This window comes from Cricetulus griseus, chromosome 3 (genome assembly GCF_003668045.3).
Source record: "Cricetulus griseus strain 17A/GY chromosome 3, alternate assembly CriGri-PICRH-1.0, whole genome shotgun sequence".
Taxonomy (NCBI): domain Eukaryota; kingdom Metazoa; phylum Chordata; class Mammalia; order Rodentia; family Cricetidae; genus Cricetulus; species Cricetulus griseus.
The window spans coordinates 258015960-258034645 of NC_048596.1; the positions used below are offsets into that span (position 1 = coordinate 258015960).

Genomic DNA, 18686 nt, shown 5'->3' on the forward strand with positions numbered 1-18686 from the left:
TGATGTGGGACATGAACTAACTTCTAAGTCAATCAGGAAGAGTAGAGAACTGGGTTGAAAAAGACTTTTTTAAAAAGTCATGCTTTATTTACTTTGTGTGTGCATGAATGTTTGTGGACACATGGCAGGCAAGTGGAGGCCAGAGGACAATTTGTAGAAGTTGATTCTCTCCTTCCACCACGTGGATCCTGGGGCTAAAACTTGGGTCATCAAGCTTAGAAGGCAGAGGCCTGTTTCTGCTGAGCCATCTCACCAGCCCTGAGTGCTTATTTTAATAGCAACAGTTGTAAGCATGATGGTGGCTCCCAACACTGTGCTAAGGGTATTCTCTTTGATAGCTCTTGAGCACATGCTTGGTTTGATGGAGTTTTGTGAATGTTCACAGCTGAACTGGGCATTTCTGTAGCGACTTTGTGTTTGGATTTAGGAAGGAGGGCCTTGCCTACCATTGTCCTTCCCATTCTTAAAAATCTTTTCACTTTATTTATTATTTAATGTGGCAGAGCAGAGGGCACACACCATGGCGCATGTGTGGAGGTCAGAGGACAACTTGTGTCTGTTCTTTCTTCTACTTTGTGTGTTCCAGGGTTCCATCTCAGGTTTCAGGCTTGGTAGCAAGTCCATTGATCTGATGAGCAATCTCACTGGCTCAGAGGGGGAAAGTGAAACTCTTTAAAAGAACTTTGTGCTTCAAATTCACATCCTCCAATGGCAGGATATGTTGTGGGTATCCTAAAAACTCAGGAGGCTTTAGATGGGAAGAATTGGACATGGAAGATGGAGAGATACTAGGAACCAAAATTTCAAGGTGTGGGCAGTGATTTGGATGATGGGACCTGCAAAGGGTTAATAGTGGAGGTTCTTGAAGAACTCCACTTGAGAATGACATATGCTGAAACTCTGAAAGAGCTGAAGCTGTTCTGTCCAAGAAAAAGTAAAAACACACAACCTTCAGAGAGACTGTCTCCAACTAGCATTTTGTGAACACCCTGACCTCTGGCCTTGGGGATTTGTCTGTTGACTTTGCATTTTCCTTCAGGGGTTCCATCTATAGACACACAGCACTCCTTGGGCTGCTTGGCTCACTGAGGGCCTTGGTTTGGTCTAGAACACCTCCCCAGAGTTTTGAAAACAGGTGGGTTGGAACTGACTCAAAGCAACATGACTAATGAAGAACGTTCCCCAGGTTTGGTCAGCTTCCTGTAGCCATGAAGACAAGAATCATGGTCTGTTTTTGCTAACAATCTGGCATGGGCCTAGTTTATTCTCAGTACATATTGCTAGGTATTTTCATGCAATAATCAATAAATTGGGCAGTAACTCATTTAGGGGTACCCTTGAGTATATTCCCTATTCATTTTTGGTCAATCATTAGTTCATATGACAGATGTAAAACCAAATTGTGATAGTTACCTATTATGTACACACCTTTAATGGCTTCTTGATTCTCTAGAAAAATGACTAACTTACAGGTTAGGTCTTGGGTCTTCAAATATGCAACACACTCTCCTGCATGGGGCCTTTGCCTCAGAAAAGAGCAGACCAGACCAGACCAGACCAGACAGAGCAGTGTTCCTCCCTCTCAGTTAGCTCTATTTCCCTTTGGGTATGTGATTGAATACTACTTCTGACCTTGATTAGGTCTAATCCTGTCTAGATCGTGTTCTTTAGAAAGCTTTAAGGTTCCTTTTGGAGTACTAATACCAGTTGTTTTGTTATATATTTAAAAATGTACATGTATTAGAAGATTACTTATTCATTAAAAGAATAAAAGGGGAGCTAGAGAGATGGCTCAGAGGTTAAGAGCACCAGTTGTTCTTCCAGAGGTCCTGAGTTCAATTCTCAGCAACCACATGGTGCTCACAACCATCTGTAATGAGATCTGGTGCCCTCTTTGGGTGTGGAGATATACATGGAAGCAGAATAATGTTGTATACATAATAAATAAATAAACAATAAAAATAAAAAAAGAATAAAAGGGGTTGGACAGATGGCTCAGCAGTTAAGAGCACTGGCTGTTCTTCCAGAGCACCCAAGTTTGATTCCCAACACCCACACAGCAGCTCACCACTATCTGTAACACCAATTCCAGGGGATCTGACACCCTCATTTGGTCTCTAAAGGCACCCGGCAGACACACACTGCACAGACATACATTACAGCAAAACATTCATATTCATAGTTTTTTTTGTTTGTTTAAGAATAAAATAAAATCTGGCATGGTAGTACTTTTATAATCCCAGCATTCAGGAATCTGGGGATAGCCTGGGCTATGTGATGAGAACTGGTTTGCCAACCCCTCAAAAATTAAAAACAAGACAAAATAAACAACAAAGAAAGAAAAGGGAAAAGGATGAAACCCTGTCATTTATAACAACATGAAAAGAACTGGAGGCCATGCGGTTAAGTGAAATGAGCCTGGCAGAGGAAGATAAGCACATGTGCTTTCTTCCCGTTGTAGAAACTAAAATAGTTGTCAAACTTACTTTGTGATTCTTTGATTCCTGTGGTTATTCTTCCCAGATTTTCTACCAGGGCAGGAACAATGTCTGATGCTATTTGCTTATGTCTCTCCAGTGTTTATAGGATAATAAAAACTTAATACTTGCTAGCTATAAGATAAAGCGAATAAATGACAACAGTGGATAAAAGAAAGATGAAGGCAAAAACAAACCCTTGTTGAGCCATGACAAAGGGAAGCATTCTTCATGGAATATAGAATCACTTGTTTAGGGAAAAGCAGGCTGACCAGTATGATACCCAAATTACTCATATAACAGACAGGACACTTTTTGTTTTTTGTTTTTGTGGGGGAGAGAGGGAAAAATCCCATAACCAAGCAAGCCTCACGTACAAAATGATAGATGCCTATTATGTATTTTTTCCCTTCTCTGTATTTTTCTTAATGGAAGCAAATGGAACTTTCCAAATATCACTGTATGATTGGAAAAAGTGAAGTGCTCCGTAGTGCCATTTTGGGGGAAGGGGGGGGGCAGACAAGGAAAAGATTCTGAAAAGGGTTTATGTTTTCTAATGGAAATCAGATGTGGGGCTCATTTACATTGCTCCACTAGAGTGCTTCATTCTCTCCATTAGAGGTTGTGTCCAGCCTGGATGTCCGGAGCCCCTCTAAGAGAGGCATGCTCTTTGCACTCTGGGTCTTTCTGTACCTCAGCAATTTGCCGGCTCTGGCTTACAGCAGAGCTAAAAGGATACTCTGGGCAAGCCTCAGATGACTTGGAATCTGAACCTGCCTGAGATTTCTCTTACAAGCTAAATGTTACATTTCCACTCACAGAAAGGTACTGCTGTGTGGCCATAAAAAGCTGGCCAAAACCCTGTCACCTTTTGCAGTTAGTCATGTTATTTTTGGTTTGTGCCAGCACGCAGCACAGCTGTGACTCAACAGAACCACTGAAGCAAGAATTTGGAGTTGAAAGACCTCAACCCCAGCAAGCACTTTTTTTTCCCTTGTGGGTCATTACGCAATGTGTCTTTTTGCTTACCTTTCCGGGTCTTCCCTGCATACACACGAGTTGGGCTGTCATTTGGAAGATGAAATCTCTGAGTTGTGTCAACACCTTCCTCAGATCCCACTGCAGGCTCAGGCTGGGGAGCTTTCCTTCTTGGATGTTTGTTTTACGTAAGTACTGACTGCCTCTTCAGACTTAAAAAAAAAAAAATCTGTGTTGATATATTTTTCACTCAAATAAACTCAAAATAGGATAGGGGTTGATTTAAATGTTTGCACTTTCCCATGTGAGAATGACAGTAGCCCTGTCCACTGGTTCTGTGTCTGTTTTGGCTTTCCCCAGTTGATGTTCCTAAAATGAGTCCTTGCTTACCAAATGGAAAGCAAGCCTGGGTTTCAGCAAGAAATCTTTTCTTGTATTTGTCAACATTATAAACATCCTTTGGACTTTTACCTTCGTTTTCTCTTATTTACTTATGTATCAAAATTCTGGGGCAGGGGTAGAACCCAGTCCTTTGGCCTGCTAGACAAGCACTCTACCACTGAGATGTATCCTTGCCCTTCTCTCATGGGGAGAAGATGCAGAAAGAAACTCTTCATGTGTATTTTTTTTAAATTTTGTTTTGTCTTAATGTGTATGGTTGTTTTGCCCACATGTATGTCTGGGCAACATATGCATGTAGTGCCCGTGGATATCAGAAGAGGGCATCAGATCCCCTGACAATGGTGTTGGTTGTGTGCTGTTGGGTGGGTGCTGGGAATTGAACCAGAGTCCTCTGACCGAAAGGTAAATGCTCTTAATCACAGAGCATCTCTCCAAAGATAGTTTTTTTTTTTTTAAGTTTAACGATTAAAGTTAAAATTTGTAAGTGGCGCTGCATGCCTATAATCCTAGCACTTGGGAGATAGAAGCTGGAGGCACAGGAATCCAAGGGCATCAGAGACTCTGTTTCAGAGAGAAACAGAGGAGGATTGGGGAGACCCATTAATTCATCAGATAGTTTACAGGGCAGCATCCCAGGTTGACTTGTCTCTGGGAAAACAGCTCTAGTTTGCATCAGCTAGTTTTGCTCATTGTTTCAGTGTTGCCACTGAGACCAGACACGGCTTCTCCATCCTGACTTCAGGATAAGTTAAAATAAGGAACCAGTTTTGGACCTTTCTTTGTGCTGTAGTTTAGGTTTTAAACATCACCCCCAAAGGCTGGTATTCTAAAGGCTTGGTTTCTAGGCCATGGCACTACTGAGTGGTGGTTCTTTAAAGAGGCAGAACCTGGTGGGAGAAAATTAGGTCATTGGGGACACACTCTTGAAAGGGATATTGAGATTCAAGTGTCATTGTCTCTTGCTTCCTGGCCTCCATTAGGCAAGCAGCCTTTTCCTCCTCCATGTTGTTGTGATATGCTGTGTTCCCACAGGCTTAAAGCAACAGGGTGAGAGCTACCTCCCTAAATCCTAAATCAGGAACCCCCTTCAGACAGTGACTAAGAGGGAAAGGGGAAGGCACTCTGCTAGGGGGATGTCTTCTTGTGGACTGGTATAGGAACTGGCTTTCGGCCCAGGGTAGCAGCTCTACATCCTAATTCAAACTGAGGAGACAGACACATGCTTCCTTTTGTGTGACTTATTCTCTCATTTTAACACATTCTTACCTGAAAAATAAAAACTAAACTGCAACAAAAAAAAAACAAGATTTATTTTTATTTGTGTGTACGTGTAATTTGGGTGCCCACAGAGGCCAGAAGAGGTAGCCAGATTCCCCAGAGCTAGAGTCATAAGCGCTTGTGAGTGCTGGGAACTGAAGAGTTGTGAGCACTCCTAACCACTGAGCCATCTGTCCAGCCTCTGCAGCATTTGTTTGAGGGAGAGAGCTTCAGAAAGCTCGCAGGTGCATCATCTTACTTGTAGATTAAGAAAGTAACACAGAAAGGTCAAGGAACTTCTCTAAGGTCACATGCTGGATTCATTGCAAAACTAGGCTTTGCATTCAGTATTTCTTTTGAACCACCCTGCTACTGAGAGCAAATTGGTTCAAAGAAATAAATGCTCCAAAGAATTTGGATTCTTAAATCCTAAAAATATCATTTCAATCACTAAATGTCAGGAGCATAACACTGAGACTATCAAGCAAACAATGGGGATTTGGGAGTAAATGGAAACTGTTTATTTAAAGAAAAAAAAAAAAGCAAACGACTCCTCTGTCCTTATGTGTGTAATGATTTTTAGATTATCTTTTCAATTGTTGATGCTTAGTTTGGAAAAGCAATTAACATTGAAAGACATGTTAATAAACTAAAATTTTATTTGTTGAGTTTATGGAAACAGATGGACACTAAAATGTTATCTGTGAAAAGGATTCATTTGTTCCTGGTACATATGAGCTCAGTAAATATTTGCTGGATTATTGAATAAAAATTGCAGTGTGTTTGACTGTAGACATATTAAAAAGATGTATAAAACATGGATTTGAGTAAAATAGCCAGATGCAAATTAGCATATGGTATGACTGACTGACTGACTGACGGACTGAGTGGACTGTCTGTCTGTCTGTCTATCTACCTACTTACCTACCTGTCTTCCATCTTTTGTTTTTCTGAGACAAGGTCTGACTCTAGCCCAAACTACACTGAGTCTCATCACTCTGTAGCCCAGGTTGGCCTTGAATTTATGCCACACCTTCTATTTCAGCTTCCTGGATGCTGAGCTGAGCTTACAGACATGAGCTATCATTGCTGACTTGACTACTTTTTTTTCTGTTTAATCATTTTTTATTAATTTATTTTTACATTCCAGTCTCAATTCTCCCTCCCTCCCTTCTCTCCTCCTGCTCCCCCACCCCCTCCCCCCCTCCCACCTCTCATCTGCTCCTCAGAGAGGGTAAGGCCTCCCCTAGGAAGTTCACTAAGTCTGTCCCATCAGGCTTGACTACTTTTATATAAAGTTGAAAAACAGGCAGAGTTAATTTAGACTGTTACAAGTCAAGATACTCGTCATTCATGGGATAGGTTTCTAGAAGTTGTTAGGGGTTACTGGAAGGGAACTTAGGGGTTCTCCATGTTTTTCTTGACTTGGGTGCTGGTTATTTATGAGTGTTGGGCTTGTGAAAATTTATTGGGTTTTGAATGTCATATACACACATATGAAATTTCATATGACCAGAAAGGGTTAACAGTTATTTACTTCTTGGAAGAAATTCCTATACATACATTTACAGAATGGTATCAGGGTGGGGTTTTTACTTTCTACAATGCTAGCACTTGCAACACTCATGCTGTCACTGGCTAGATAGACGTTGGAATGCCTCATGGATTTTGCAGCTCCCTCTGTAGACTCTGACAGGTTTATCACATTTTCGACAGTTGCAAAGCATGTGTGAGACATCAAAATGATGCATGATGATGCTAGAGAGCCTGTGTACGCAGGCTCTGTGAGCTGAAAATGTCTTGGCAGAAAAGAAACCATGGTGTCGGTCAGTTGACCAATGTGGCCAATTTTATGGACGCACTTTAGTGTGTTTCACTAAATATAAAATGCTGAAGGATTATGTTTCTAAATTAGCAAACTGGTTTTGGAAAATCCCATCCAAATGAATACTTGTTCAGAAGGAATATCTAGCCTTAGGTATTTTAATGTGTGTCTGTCAGGAGCACCAAGCACCCTTTTTGTTATGATGGAAGCTTCACACCAGCCCCTGGCATACATATGCCCAAAGAGTCTGGAATGTTATGGTGGAAGTTCCACCCAGCCCCAACACCCATCTCCCTCCAAACCCTGCTGCATCTCAGAAAGCCAGCCATATGATGACCTCTCCCCCAGAGATGCTCAAGACCACTCCCATAGGGAATTTAAACTGTCTCCCAGAAAATAGACTCATGGTTTTCTGGTGTCTCTTTCCTGGCTCCTCTCTGGGGGGCTGGAAGGCCACCGGGAATGTTGTATCCATTAAATGTGGGCTTTTTCTAATTTAGTTTGATTTGATCTAATTTGGATTGCTGCATCAGTGGAGAAGCTTATGGGGTGTAGAAACTTTTTAGAGGGAAATAGATGATCAGGAGACACTTGGGTTATTAGAGGCTGAGCCGAAAACCTCTTTTGTATAGAGTTTTATCAGTTTCCTACCTCATCTCTTCTCTAGAGGAGGCCGGTATATTTTTAGGAAACAGTTCAAAAGACTCCCTGGCTCTTTTGGCAAATGCACTGAACTTTGTAGCTGCATTCTTTTTTTTTTTTTTTTTTTTTTTTTTTATATGCACTAGTCAGAGTGTCAGATCCCCTGGATTGGAGTTACAAACAGTTGTGAGCTTGGAGGTAGCTACTTTTTTTTTATTGTAGCCATAACAAAGGAATCCTTTTGTCTGGGAGATGTGTTTGTTCAGTGTTTGATGGCCCCGTGTCTTGCGTATAACAACGAAAGTTAGATGTAGGTGGAGTCACATTCCAATGGGAGGGTCTCAACAGAGAATCCAATCAGTGCATAAATAAACACCCCTTTTCCAAAGCAGATTCCTTCAGGATCTGTTCTTAGTGAATGTGTGTGCTCAGATGAAAATGTCCATTTTGGGTTTTGCAGTGTACAATCTATTGGCCTATTCATTTTAGAGAAATACTAATGAACTAAGCAAGGTACCATATGATATTCATAACTAGATTTATTTACCACACGATAGTCTGTGAACTGTTTCTTCTCTTCCTACTCAATTCTCACAGTAATTTTCTTAGTATTATTTAGGTCTAACTACTCTCTCCCTAAAGGAGAAAAAACTTTTTTCTAACATTTTTTTTGAAAAAAAGTTTGCAAAATATATGTTAGGATATGCTGAGAAAATTGTTTTCAAATTGTACAACCTGTTTTCCAAAATAATTTACTATATTCAGCAAATAAATTTTATTTTCAAATATCCATTCCCTCCCACCCCTGTGGTACTGGGTGGGGATGGACTCCAAGGACTTAGTTTATAAAACAAATGCTCTACCCACTGAGATGCACTGCCACTATCAACTTTTATTTTGAGTTGTTTGAGTCTGTTCAGCATCTCTTGGGAATCACAAAGGATTCTGGGTTCTGGGGAGAATACACATGGTCTTGGTCTTTAACTTCTTGACAACCATGAAGTTGTTTGTAAGACAGAGAACATTTTCGCCACACGCAAATGATAAACTCAGTGGTCCATTGGTACCCACAGGGAGGTAGTATCAGGGCCTCCGTGGGTAGCAGAATCCCTCCAGAGACAAAACCCTTCCATAAAATGGCATAGTATTTTCAGAGAACTTACATATACTTTCTTGTGTACTAAAACCATGTCTCATGACTTACAATACCTAATACAACCTATATTGTATTACCTAAGGAATAATGATGAGAAAAATATCCATGCATGTTCAGTATAGATGCAGGTCCCCCCCCCCCCGGATATTTTTGATTTGCAGGTGGTTAAATCCATACAGAGGTGGAGGGCTGATAAACACATGGGCTCAGCTAGTTAAACTGTGTTAAATACTACCAGGAGACCTGTAGAGGGCGCTGTGAGCAGTTGTTCTTGGAGTCAGTGAAAGATTTTTGGGCGAAGTGACCTAGAAGCATCAAGGCAGGGCTTAGGGAGGTGAAAAGTTGGGGTGAGGGAGGGAGGATTATTCCAGAAGGAAAGAGCAGAGTGAAAGCAAAGTCCCTGAGGCAGGATACTGAGACCTTAAGGAGGTGGGAGGAGTCTACAGGTACCAAAGCCACATAGCAAATGACAAGGGCATAGCATGGTTTTGAGGCTGGGAAGGCTGGAGACTGTTGGGAGATTTTGAGCAGGGATACAATTTAGATTTCAAATCTGTTGTGGCTGCTGATAAAAGAATGAATGCTCCAGAAAGAGGAGAGGCAAGGGACAAGAAGAAGGGATAGTATATAACCAGAAGAGAAGCACTTCATTCAAGTCATGAGGCAAGAGTATTTTAAGAACAGGGCCATGTGTGTCAGTTGCTGTGAGAATCTCAAAGCTCTTGGCTTTGATGGGCTAAGGCTAATGGTAGTCCATAAGGGGGAAAGTAGGAGCCAGTTTGAAAAAGGGGAGACAGCCACTCTTCATGGGAAAAGGAAAAGATGGAGAGGAAACTAGCGAGAGGGTACTGTGTGAATGTTTGTGTCCCCATCAAATGTTGGAATACTAACCTCTAAGGTGACATGCTAAGACATGAAGCAACTTGGGAAGTAGTTGGGTCTCAGGGATGCTGCTCTCTTGAATACAGAAGAAACTTGTCCATCCTTTCTACCTAGCGAGGACACAAGAACAGCTATGAACCAGAAACCCCTCACCAGACACAGAGTACACAGGTCCCTTGATCTGGGATTTCTCAGCCTCCATGACTATGCGAGTTGAGTTCTTTTGTGTATAAGTTACCCAGTCTGTAGCATTTTGTTATGGCAGCTGTAATATTCGTTTATCAAGGGATTAAAGGGAAGGGCCCAAACAGGTGAACAATCTCAAATGGCACTTGGCAGAGGATGACTGTATCATGGGATGGAGAGATCAGTGATGGTGGTGGCATATGTGTGAGAAAATGTCACTTAGGCACACATACTTTTGGCTCATCAAAACCAAAACCAAAATGAAACTAAAACCAAAACCAAAATGAAACTAAAACCAAAACATAAATAAAACCAGAAAACAAGCCCCCCCCCCCGCCCCACCCAGTGAAAAGACCTGGGTAGTTATAAACTGTGGCCATAGCACACATAGCCTGTGTGTTTACTCTTTCCCTGGGATAGGAGAGCTACTCCATTGTTGTAATACGTACGGGACAGGAGTAGACGTGTAGACGTGTCTATTGTCGTGGTGTAGGAGGGTGGAGGCATTTCTTCCCAAGAGGTTGCTTGTCTTGCTCTTTCCAGCCTTACTCAGAGTCATAGTAAATGACAAGAAGGTAGCAGCTGGAGCCAAGTGAGGATGTATGACATTGCCATTGTTTGGAGTTTGGACAGCTGTCAGAGTGCAGTGATCCTGAGAGACCAGTGAGGACGATGGTGACTCCAGACTGCACCCTGGGCCCTTTCTTTGCCCTGTATGTTCAACTCTGCTGTTTGGGGGGGTTGTCTAGGTTGCAAAGACTATCAGGAAAGTTGTTCATTGGTTAGATGCTTCAGCTGTGTTTCGGGAAACATTAAAGAGTTCCATCACAATACAGTTGCAAATGTGATGTGGCAAGAACTGACTGAGTTTGTGGGGCCTCAGTGGCTCAGTGAGTCTGGCTTCTATGGCTCTTTCATTGGAACCGGAAGTAGAGAGTTAGTCAAAGAAATAGAATGCCAACATGGGAAATTTAGTTTCTGGCTACTGAATTCTTCCACAGTGTTAGATACTCCATGAGGTATTGATTTCTATCCTCTCCACATTGCCAAGGAGGGAAGAGAGAGGGACTCTTTGGATCAGGATCAGGGGGAAGCATGCCTTTTTCACTCCCTTGCTGTGGAGGGGCTGCTTCTGCACAAAGCTAGGTAAATGTGGAGCATCCACCAGACCCCTTGTGGGGACAAGGATATTCTGCAAAGGGAAGGCTGGGCCTCATCCCTTCACTTTGTGCCCATGAGAATGGCAACCTGTTGGTTGGCTCTCATGCTACATGAGAATAGAGAGAAACTAGGGAACAGATTCCTAGGGAGGCCGGACACATGTTCCCTGGAGTTTAGGGGGCCCATGTACATGTAGAAATGCGAACCTTCTCTGTTAGAAATTTCTCAGGGAGAGCCTTTCTGCAATAACCATTAGTGGCAATTGTGCTCAAAGACCATGGTACACTGGGCTTTGGATGAAGAGGAAGGGCACTGAGGGGCCTTGTTGCAGTGTCCCTGTCCTTCAGAGACTGTGGGAAAGGATGCCAGGGGTTTCTTTTGCTTAATACAAAGGAGAACAGGAGCTGGACAAGGAAAGAAGGGAGAGTGAACCAGTTGGGCTTTGGGGCCACCAGAAGGAGGTTCAACTTAGGAGACAGAGATCATGAGCCCCTATCCAAGCCCAGGAGACACAAACGCCAACCTAATCCTTAGGCCACATGTATAGGCCTTAGGCCCTATGTATACAGATAACACGGTGTCACAGAGGTCAAGAGTACTAGATACGGTGAGACTAGAGTAAAGATGACTATCATTATCATCTTACCTGATATTCCAGGTTGTTCCTACCATGCCTCATCCCTATAGAAGATAGATTTAGGAGTAGGAAGGGAAAAGGGATCCACAGTGATCATAACTTTCCATCCAGTTCCAGGTACTGCTATGGGAAGTATGGTAGGCAGAAATAGAGCTATGTTGCATGTACACCTACATATACATAAAATATGTATGCATAAATACATGCATATAAAACATACACATGTACACCCACAAGCCCATGCATACACAAACACATCTACCCAACGTACACAAAAATAATATATGAACATATAAGCACATACACATGTTGAATATATACCCCAAATATGAATATACATATCCAACATACACATGCCTATGTGTATACACAAACAACACAAACCACAAGTATATATGTATTCAACACATACAGAGTTAGAGTAGTCAAGGAAATATATTTGGAAGAAAAAGACTCAAATAATTCCAGTGCTTTAAAGTTCCTATAGTTAGCTAGAGCCTATTAAACTATCCCAGACATAATATTCATTTAAATGTTTGTGAACTCCTAAAAGATGAAGACCAAAGTATAAACTGTAGGGATTTTAAAAAGGTATATAAAGAAATGATTATCACATCAAGACATACATCAGCAGGCAGCCCAAGCGTCACATGTTTACATGCAAGGTCATCATGCTCATGGATTCCCAGGTTGTCTTAGGGTTTCTATTGCTGTGAAGAGACACGATGGCCATGGCAACTCTGATAAAGGAACACATTTAATTGGGTGACTTACAATGTCAGAAGTTTAGTCTATTGTCATCATGGTTTGACAGGAGGGCATGCAGGCAGACTGGGTGCTGGAGAAGTAGCTAACAGAGATCTATATCTTGTGCAGGCAACCGGGAAGTGGTCTCTGACACTGGGCAGTATCTTGAGCATAAATGAGACCCCAAAGCTGGAGTCCACAGTGACACACTTCCTCCAACAAGACCACACCTACTCCAAAAGGCCACACCTCCTAATAGTGCCATTCCCTTTGGGGGCCATTTTCTTTTAAATCCCTGGCCCCCAAAGGCTTTGTAGCCATATCATAATGCAAAAACGCATTCAATCCAACTTCAAAGGTCCTCATCATAGTTTATCACAGCCTCAAACTTATTTAAAAGTCTAAAGTCCAAAGTCTTTCCTGAGAGTCATGTAATCTCTTAACTGTAGTCTCCTGTAAAATCAAAATCAAAAAGCAGATCACATACTTCCAACATATAATGTCACAGAATATACATTACCATTCCAAACTTAGGGAAGGAAGCATAGTGAGGGAATACTGGATCAAAGCAAGACTAAAAACCAGCTGGGCAAATCCAAAGTCTGCATTTTCATGTCCGATGTCAAAACACTCTTCAGATCTCCAACTCCTTTCAGCTTTGTGTTATGGTAGAGGTTCCACCCAAGTCACCCCCCCATCTCCCTCCAAACTCTACTGCATCTCAGCCCTCCAAATGATGGCCCCTCCCCCAGAGATTCGCAAGACCACCCCCACAGGATATTTTAATTGCCCCACAAAAACCAGACTCATGGTTTTTCCAGTCTCCCTTTCCTCTCTGGGGGGCTGGAAGGTCACCCAGGAATGCTGTGTCCATTAAATGTGGGCTTTTTCTAATTTGGTTTGATTTGGTCTGATTTGGATTGCTGCATTGGCATGGCGGAGAGGCTTATTGGGGGTAGAAACTTTTCACTTTGTTGACTACAATGCACTTTTTTTTTTCTTGGGTTGATTCCACTCCCTGTTAGCAACTCTCCTAAGCACTATCCCATGGTTTTGGAATCTCCAACATCTTGAGATCTCTAAGGCAATCCAGGCTTCAACTTTACAACTGCACACAATGGCCTCTCTAGGCCTCCATTCAGAGACACCCGAGACACATGTCTGGCTTCAGTGGCTTTCCTTAGTCTCAGAGGCAAATTCCATAGCCCCTTCTATCCTTAACTCTAAAGCCAGAACAGTGTGGCTGAAGTTACCAAGTTCTGCTGCTTGCTGGCGCTGGAACATGGCCCCCTTGTTGAATTGCATCTTCACCAGCTTTCTGTTTTTGATGGTTTCCTTCACTGCCTGAGCTTGGCTATTCTGGAACTTGCTCTGTAGATCAGGCTGGCCTCAAACACAGAGGTCTGCCAGTCTCTGTCTTCCCAGTGCTGGGATTAAAGGTGTGCACCACCACACCCAACTCTAAGCTTTTCTTTAATTTGTTTTCACAAGTTGAAAACTCAGCTGGGTGGGATCTTGCCCTGAGGCCACCACTCCCTAATTTATTCCATTTCTTAATCTATTTATCTCCTTGAACACAGGACTTAGCTTTATTCCCTTTCCTGGTGCTCCTTTTCTCCTTAAATTTTACATTTTGTAATTTACCCTGCTTACCTGGCTCCTTTTTATTATAAATCTTCCTTAGAGTTACCAATGAAAACCACATGACAGAGTCTATACTAGGCTGTTTTGAGATTTCCTCTGCCAACAGAATTAATCCAAAACTTTACTTTAGCCTCTGGCAAACTCTTCATATAAGAGTAAAAAGCTTACACTTTCTTCAAAATATCACAAGAACGATCTCCAGGCCACATATTAATATTGTTATCTTCTGAAACCTCTTGAGCCGCCCCTCACAGTCCATCAAATCACATTTAGCACCACTGTCTTCCATGCTCCTACTAGTATGGCCCATTAATCAGTACTTAAAGCATTCAACTGCTTTTAATCAACAGTTCCAAGGTCCATATGGATTCTATCAAACAAAAACGTGGTCATGCCTATCAACAATACCCCAGGCCCTGGTACCAACTTCTACCTTAGTTAGGGTTTCTATTGCTGTGAAGAGACACCATGACCATGGCGACTCTAAAAAGGAAAATATTTAATTGGGTGACTTACAGTGTCAGAAGTTTAGTTCATTATAATCATGGTTTGACAGGGCGGCATGCAGGCAGACTGGGTGCTGGAGAAGTAGCTGGTAGATCCGTATCTCGTGCAGGCAACCGGAAGTGGTCTCTGACACTGGGCAGTATCTTGAGTATAAATGAGACCCCAAAGCCGGAGTCCACAGTGACACACTTCCTCCAACAAGACCACACCTACTCCAAAAGGCCACACCTCCTAATAGTGCCATTCCCTTTGGGGGCTATTTTTTTTTTCAAACCACCACACAAGCTTTTTTTTCCTCTGAATATTATATTTAATATGAAGAGAAACATACAGTTTCATCATGACAGTGAACTGTTTTTCTACAGCTGTAGCTGCTTCTTCTGGTGTTAGAATCCCAGGCTTTATTGGGATAGAACTGAGAAGATCTTGCTGAGCAGCAGTAATGTTCTGTGAGATTTGCTTTGTGAAATATTATTACAAGATTTTAACTGCTTTTCATTCAAGCTGGGGACTGAACACTGGGTTTGGGGTCCTGCTTCAAGTATTAGGGATTTGATGAAGACATTAGAGGGTTAAATTGAATGGTCTCTTAATGATTTAAACCTTTACCATCTCTGCTAAAAGATGAGGATTTGAAAGTAAGCAGCCAAATGTATAGATTTGAGAAAAATGTATAGTGTTTTACATTTTGATTACATGGAACTGAGACCAAACTGGCACAATTAACTTGATTTCTTTTCTTATTTGAATTTTTAATTTGCTTCTTTTTCTGTACAAAAACTCACCCCAAGATTAGAAGCTTAGAACACGCAGGCTTTCCCTGTCACAGTTTCTGAGGGTCAGAACCTGGCAGTAGCTCAACTGGGAGTCCTGGACCAGCCACCAGCTCTGCTACAAAGTCACCTGAAGGCTTTGTTGAAGTAGCATCCCTTCCTTGTTCTCTTTTGTGGTTGTTGGTGGGCTTTAGGTCTTGGGTTGTGGGACTGAGGCTGGTTGGCCAGAGGCCTTTGTCTCTTCCTCCTCTGATAGGCTTCTCCACAGGACAGCCCCTAACATGGCAGCTGATTTTCCTCAGAGCAAAAGGGTGGAATGAAGGAAGCCATGCTTTATTTTTGTTTTTGTGTTTTTCATAACTAAGTCACAGAAGGGATTTCCTTCTTTATACTAGAGGTGATCAGCAGCCATCTTCCTGGCTGTTTAACCCTACACTTCACTGTTCCTCTGTTCTCTCTCCTCTACTGTTCTTGGCTCACTTAGTAACATGGTTTCAAATGCTTTAAGAAAACAGACTATAACATCTTTTATTTTCTTGGACGTTCTTGTGCTGGACTGGATAGAAGAGGATGGTGAAAGAGTTATCATACTATGAAGAATTCCACACAGTTTTAAACCTAGCAATTATCTAATTATGAAGTTGCCAATTTAATACTGTTAAACTGTGGTTGATGAAAGGTAATGGAAAAGACAGGAAACATCAGACAAAAAGGATAGTAGCACCACTTTTCTGTATATAAGTTTTGTTCTTAAAAATGAGATAGGTTTTTTTGTTTTAAAATTTTAGTGTGTGTGTGTGTGTGTGTGTGTGTGTGTGTGTGTGTGTGTGTGTGGTGTTTGTGTGTGTGTGCATGTCTCACAGCACATGTAGAGGTCAGTAGGTAACTTTGTAAAGTTTGGTTCCCTTCTTCTATCATTATTTGGGTAGATTCTAGGGATCAAACTCAGGTGGCCAGGTTTGTGTGGCAAGTGTCTTTGCCCACTGAGCCATCTAGTTGACCTGTTTTTGCTTTTAGTTGGGATCTTAGACTTGCAATCCTCTTGCCTCAGCCTTCCGAGGGCTAGAATTGTGGATCTCCATCACCAGGCCTCAGGAAATTAATTTATCAGGCAAATACCTCTAATTTGTGGGATTGTTGACTTGTGGATCTTCTTTGGATATCTCAGAGGGACCCCCAACTAAATGCCTATAATAAAACTTGTGGTTTTGCCCTTTACCCTAACTTGTTTCCCTGTAGAATCCCACACCTGCATAGTGCCTTTCATTTTCCTGTCCACTTCCTTACTGTCTTCACCCCTCTGCTACCTGGTTCATTGCATCTGGCTTTTAGACTGTGCACAACAGCCCATTAAACAGCTCAGAATTATGTGTTAGACTATATCCTGCCTGGGAAAGCTTTCAGGGCCTTCCCTTTATTCTCTGGAGACTTCAGTTTCTCAGCCTCGTGTGTAATGTGTCTCCGGATTGTCCTTCCAAGCTCACTTCATTCCATCCACCTGCAGTGACCATGTGTCAGCTGTCACCTCCTGCAGCTCTGAAAAATGCCAGGTTCTCCATGGCAGTCCTCCCTGGGCCTCTGCACACTTCTGTTCCGTCAGTTTGAAATTCTTTTCTGTAGCACGAATTCTAATTGGTATTAATAATAAAAACTCAGAGTCAGCTATCAGGGGGTGAAAACTGAAAGATCAGAGAAGCCAAGCAGCCAGCCACTAGAGAGTTCTACCAATGCTCAGAACAAAGGGGTGATCCTGTCCTCAGACTGCCTCCTTAGACTGCCTAGACTGCCATGAGCTCCTGTCTCCTCCCATCTTATATTCCTCTCTCTGCCCAGACACCATTCCTGCCTCTACCTCCCTAGTGCTGGGATTAAAGGCATGTGATCCCAAGTGCTGAGATCACCTTTGTGTGAGCTCTGTTTCTCTTTTAGACAGATTCAATCTCGTGTATCCCAAGGTGGCCTTGAACTCACAGAGATCCTTCTGACTCTGTCTTCTGAGGGCTAGGATTAAAGATGTGTATCTCACTGCCTGGCCTCTATGGCTAACTAGTGAGGCTAGCTCTGTGCTCTGATCTTCAGGCAAGCTTTATCTGTTAGATTATAAACAAAATGTCACTACACTTTTTCTTCTGTTTTTTTGTTTGTTTGTTTGTTTTTGTTTTTGTTTTTTGGAGTGGCTAGCTCCTATATTTATTGCAAAAATTATTATTAGTTACAGATTTATTCATTTTGTTCAGTTGTGGCCTACTCCATTAGACTGAAAGCTGCTTAAGGACAGAGACCAAGCCTACTTGGTTCTCAGTAGTAAATGTAGCACCACACACTTAGCTTGGTCCTTCTTGGAAGAAAGCCTCCAGCCATGCTGTAAATCTCAACTTAAATCTGCCTCTCTCAGTCAGTGAAACCTTCCCACATTACTTCCGGCTCACCTAGACATTGGTTCCCCTAGACATGTTTGTTCCCCGTAGCAGCTGTTGTGATGGACTGACCACTCTGCCCTCCCATTCACAGTAGTCCACACTCATGGGAGGTGTTTATTGTCTTTTCACCAGTCCAAACCCAGGCCTCCTTTATGGTGTTTGATAGTGACACACATGTGCCTGGTGATGTTCTGAGATTGCGTGTGTCTACCACCCTGCCCCAGCTCTGGGATGAGAGGGAAGATGGCAGTGATTTTCCTGGCTCAGTCACAAAGCCTGGTTCCCTGGCCACTCTGCCAGCTCCTCCCCCGGGGACCTGTAATAACCTGAAGGGCCGGGGAGCCTCCCTGGGAAGTGCCCCTTCCAGGCCTTGGGATTTTGCTAAGGGAAACATGCTTGCTGTAGGAAGGACAGCCCAAATGCCTAGCAAAGTCTGTTTACTGAGTCCTTCTGCTCAAAGGTAAGAGAAAGTGTCACAGAACAAGGGTAGTTACAGTAACATGCTTACACACACAAACACACACACACACACACACACACACACACACACACACACACACACGAGAGAGAGAGAGAGAGAGAGAGAGAGAGAGAGAGAGAGAGAGAGAGAGAGTGAGAGAGAGAGATAACATCTTCATTTTATTAGCTGAATACAAACAGCTGTTTCTTTCCACTCATTCCCAGCTAAGGGCATGGGCAGATCCCATTCTTCATTTAGCAGAGTGTCCCTGGTGATAGCAGCCATGTCCTGCTGGCGTTGCCAGGAGGTTCTTTCTCCTGCCTGTGCTGGGGAGGTGGGATTGGAGGCAGGTGTGAGTGTGCATCCAGAGAGCGTGTGAAGGAATCTGCTTCTCATGCCAGGAGATTCAGTTCTGGTGAGGGACGTGAAGGAAAGTTATGAGAACAAGTGTCCTATTCACAGGCTAGGAAAATAAATGTTTTACTAACCCTTAAATAACATTTTACTCTGAGGTGTATTGGCAAATTTTAGT

The 18686-nt window shown here is 42.6% G+C and overlaps 1 protein-coding gene across 1 annotated transcript in view; it reads left to right on the top strand.

The window, feature by feature from the left end:
• Positions 1-3260: 3260 nt before the first annotated feature.
• The window catches only part of Bmp6 (bone morphogenetic protein 6), a 175365-nt gene continuing 159939 nt past the window's right edge, over positions 3261-18686 (top strand). Inside the window, exon 1 of the mRNA XM_035442926.1 lies at positions 3261-3643. Coding sequence (XP_035298817.1) covers positions 3361-3643 — 283 coding nt within the window. The 5' untranslated portion in view covers positions 3261-3360. The remainder of the gene's footprint in view (positions 3644-18686) is intronic.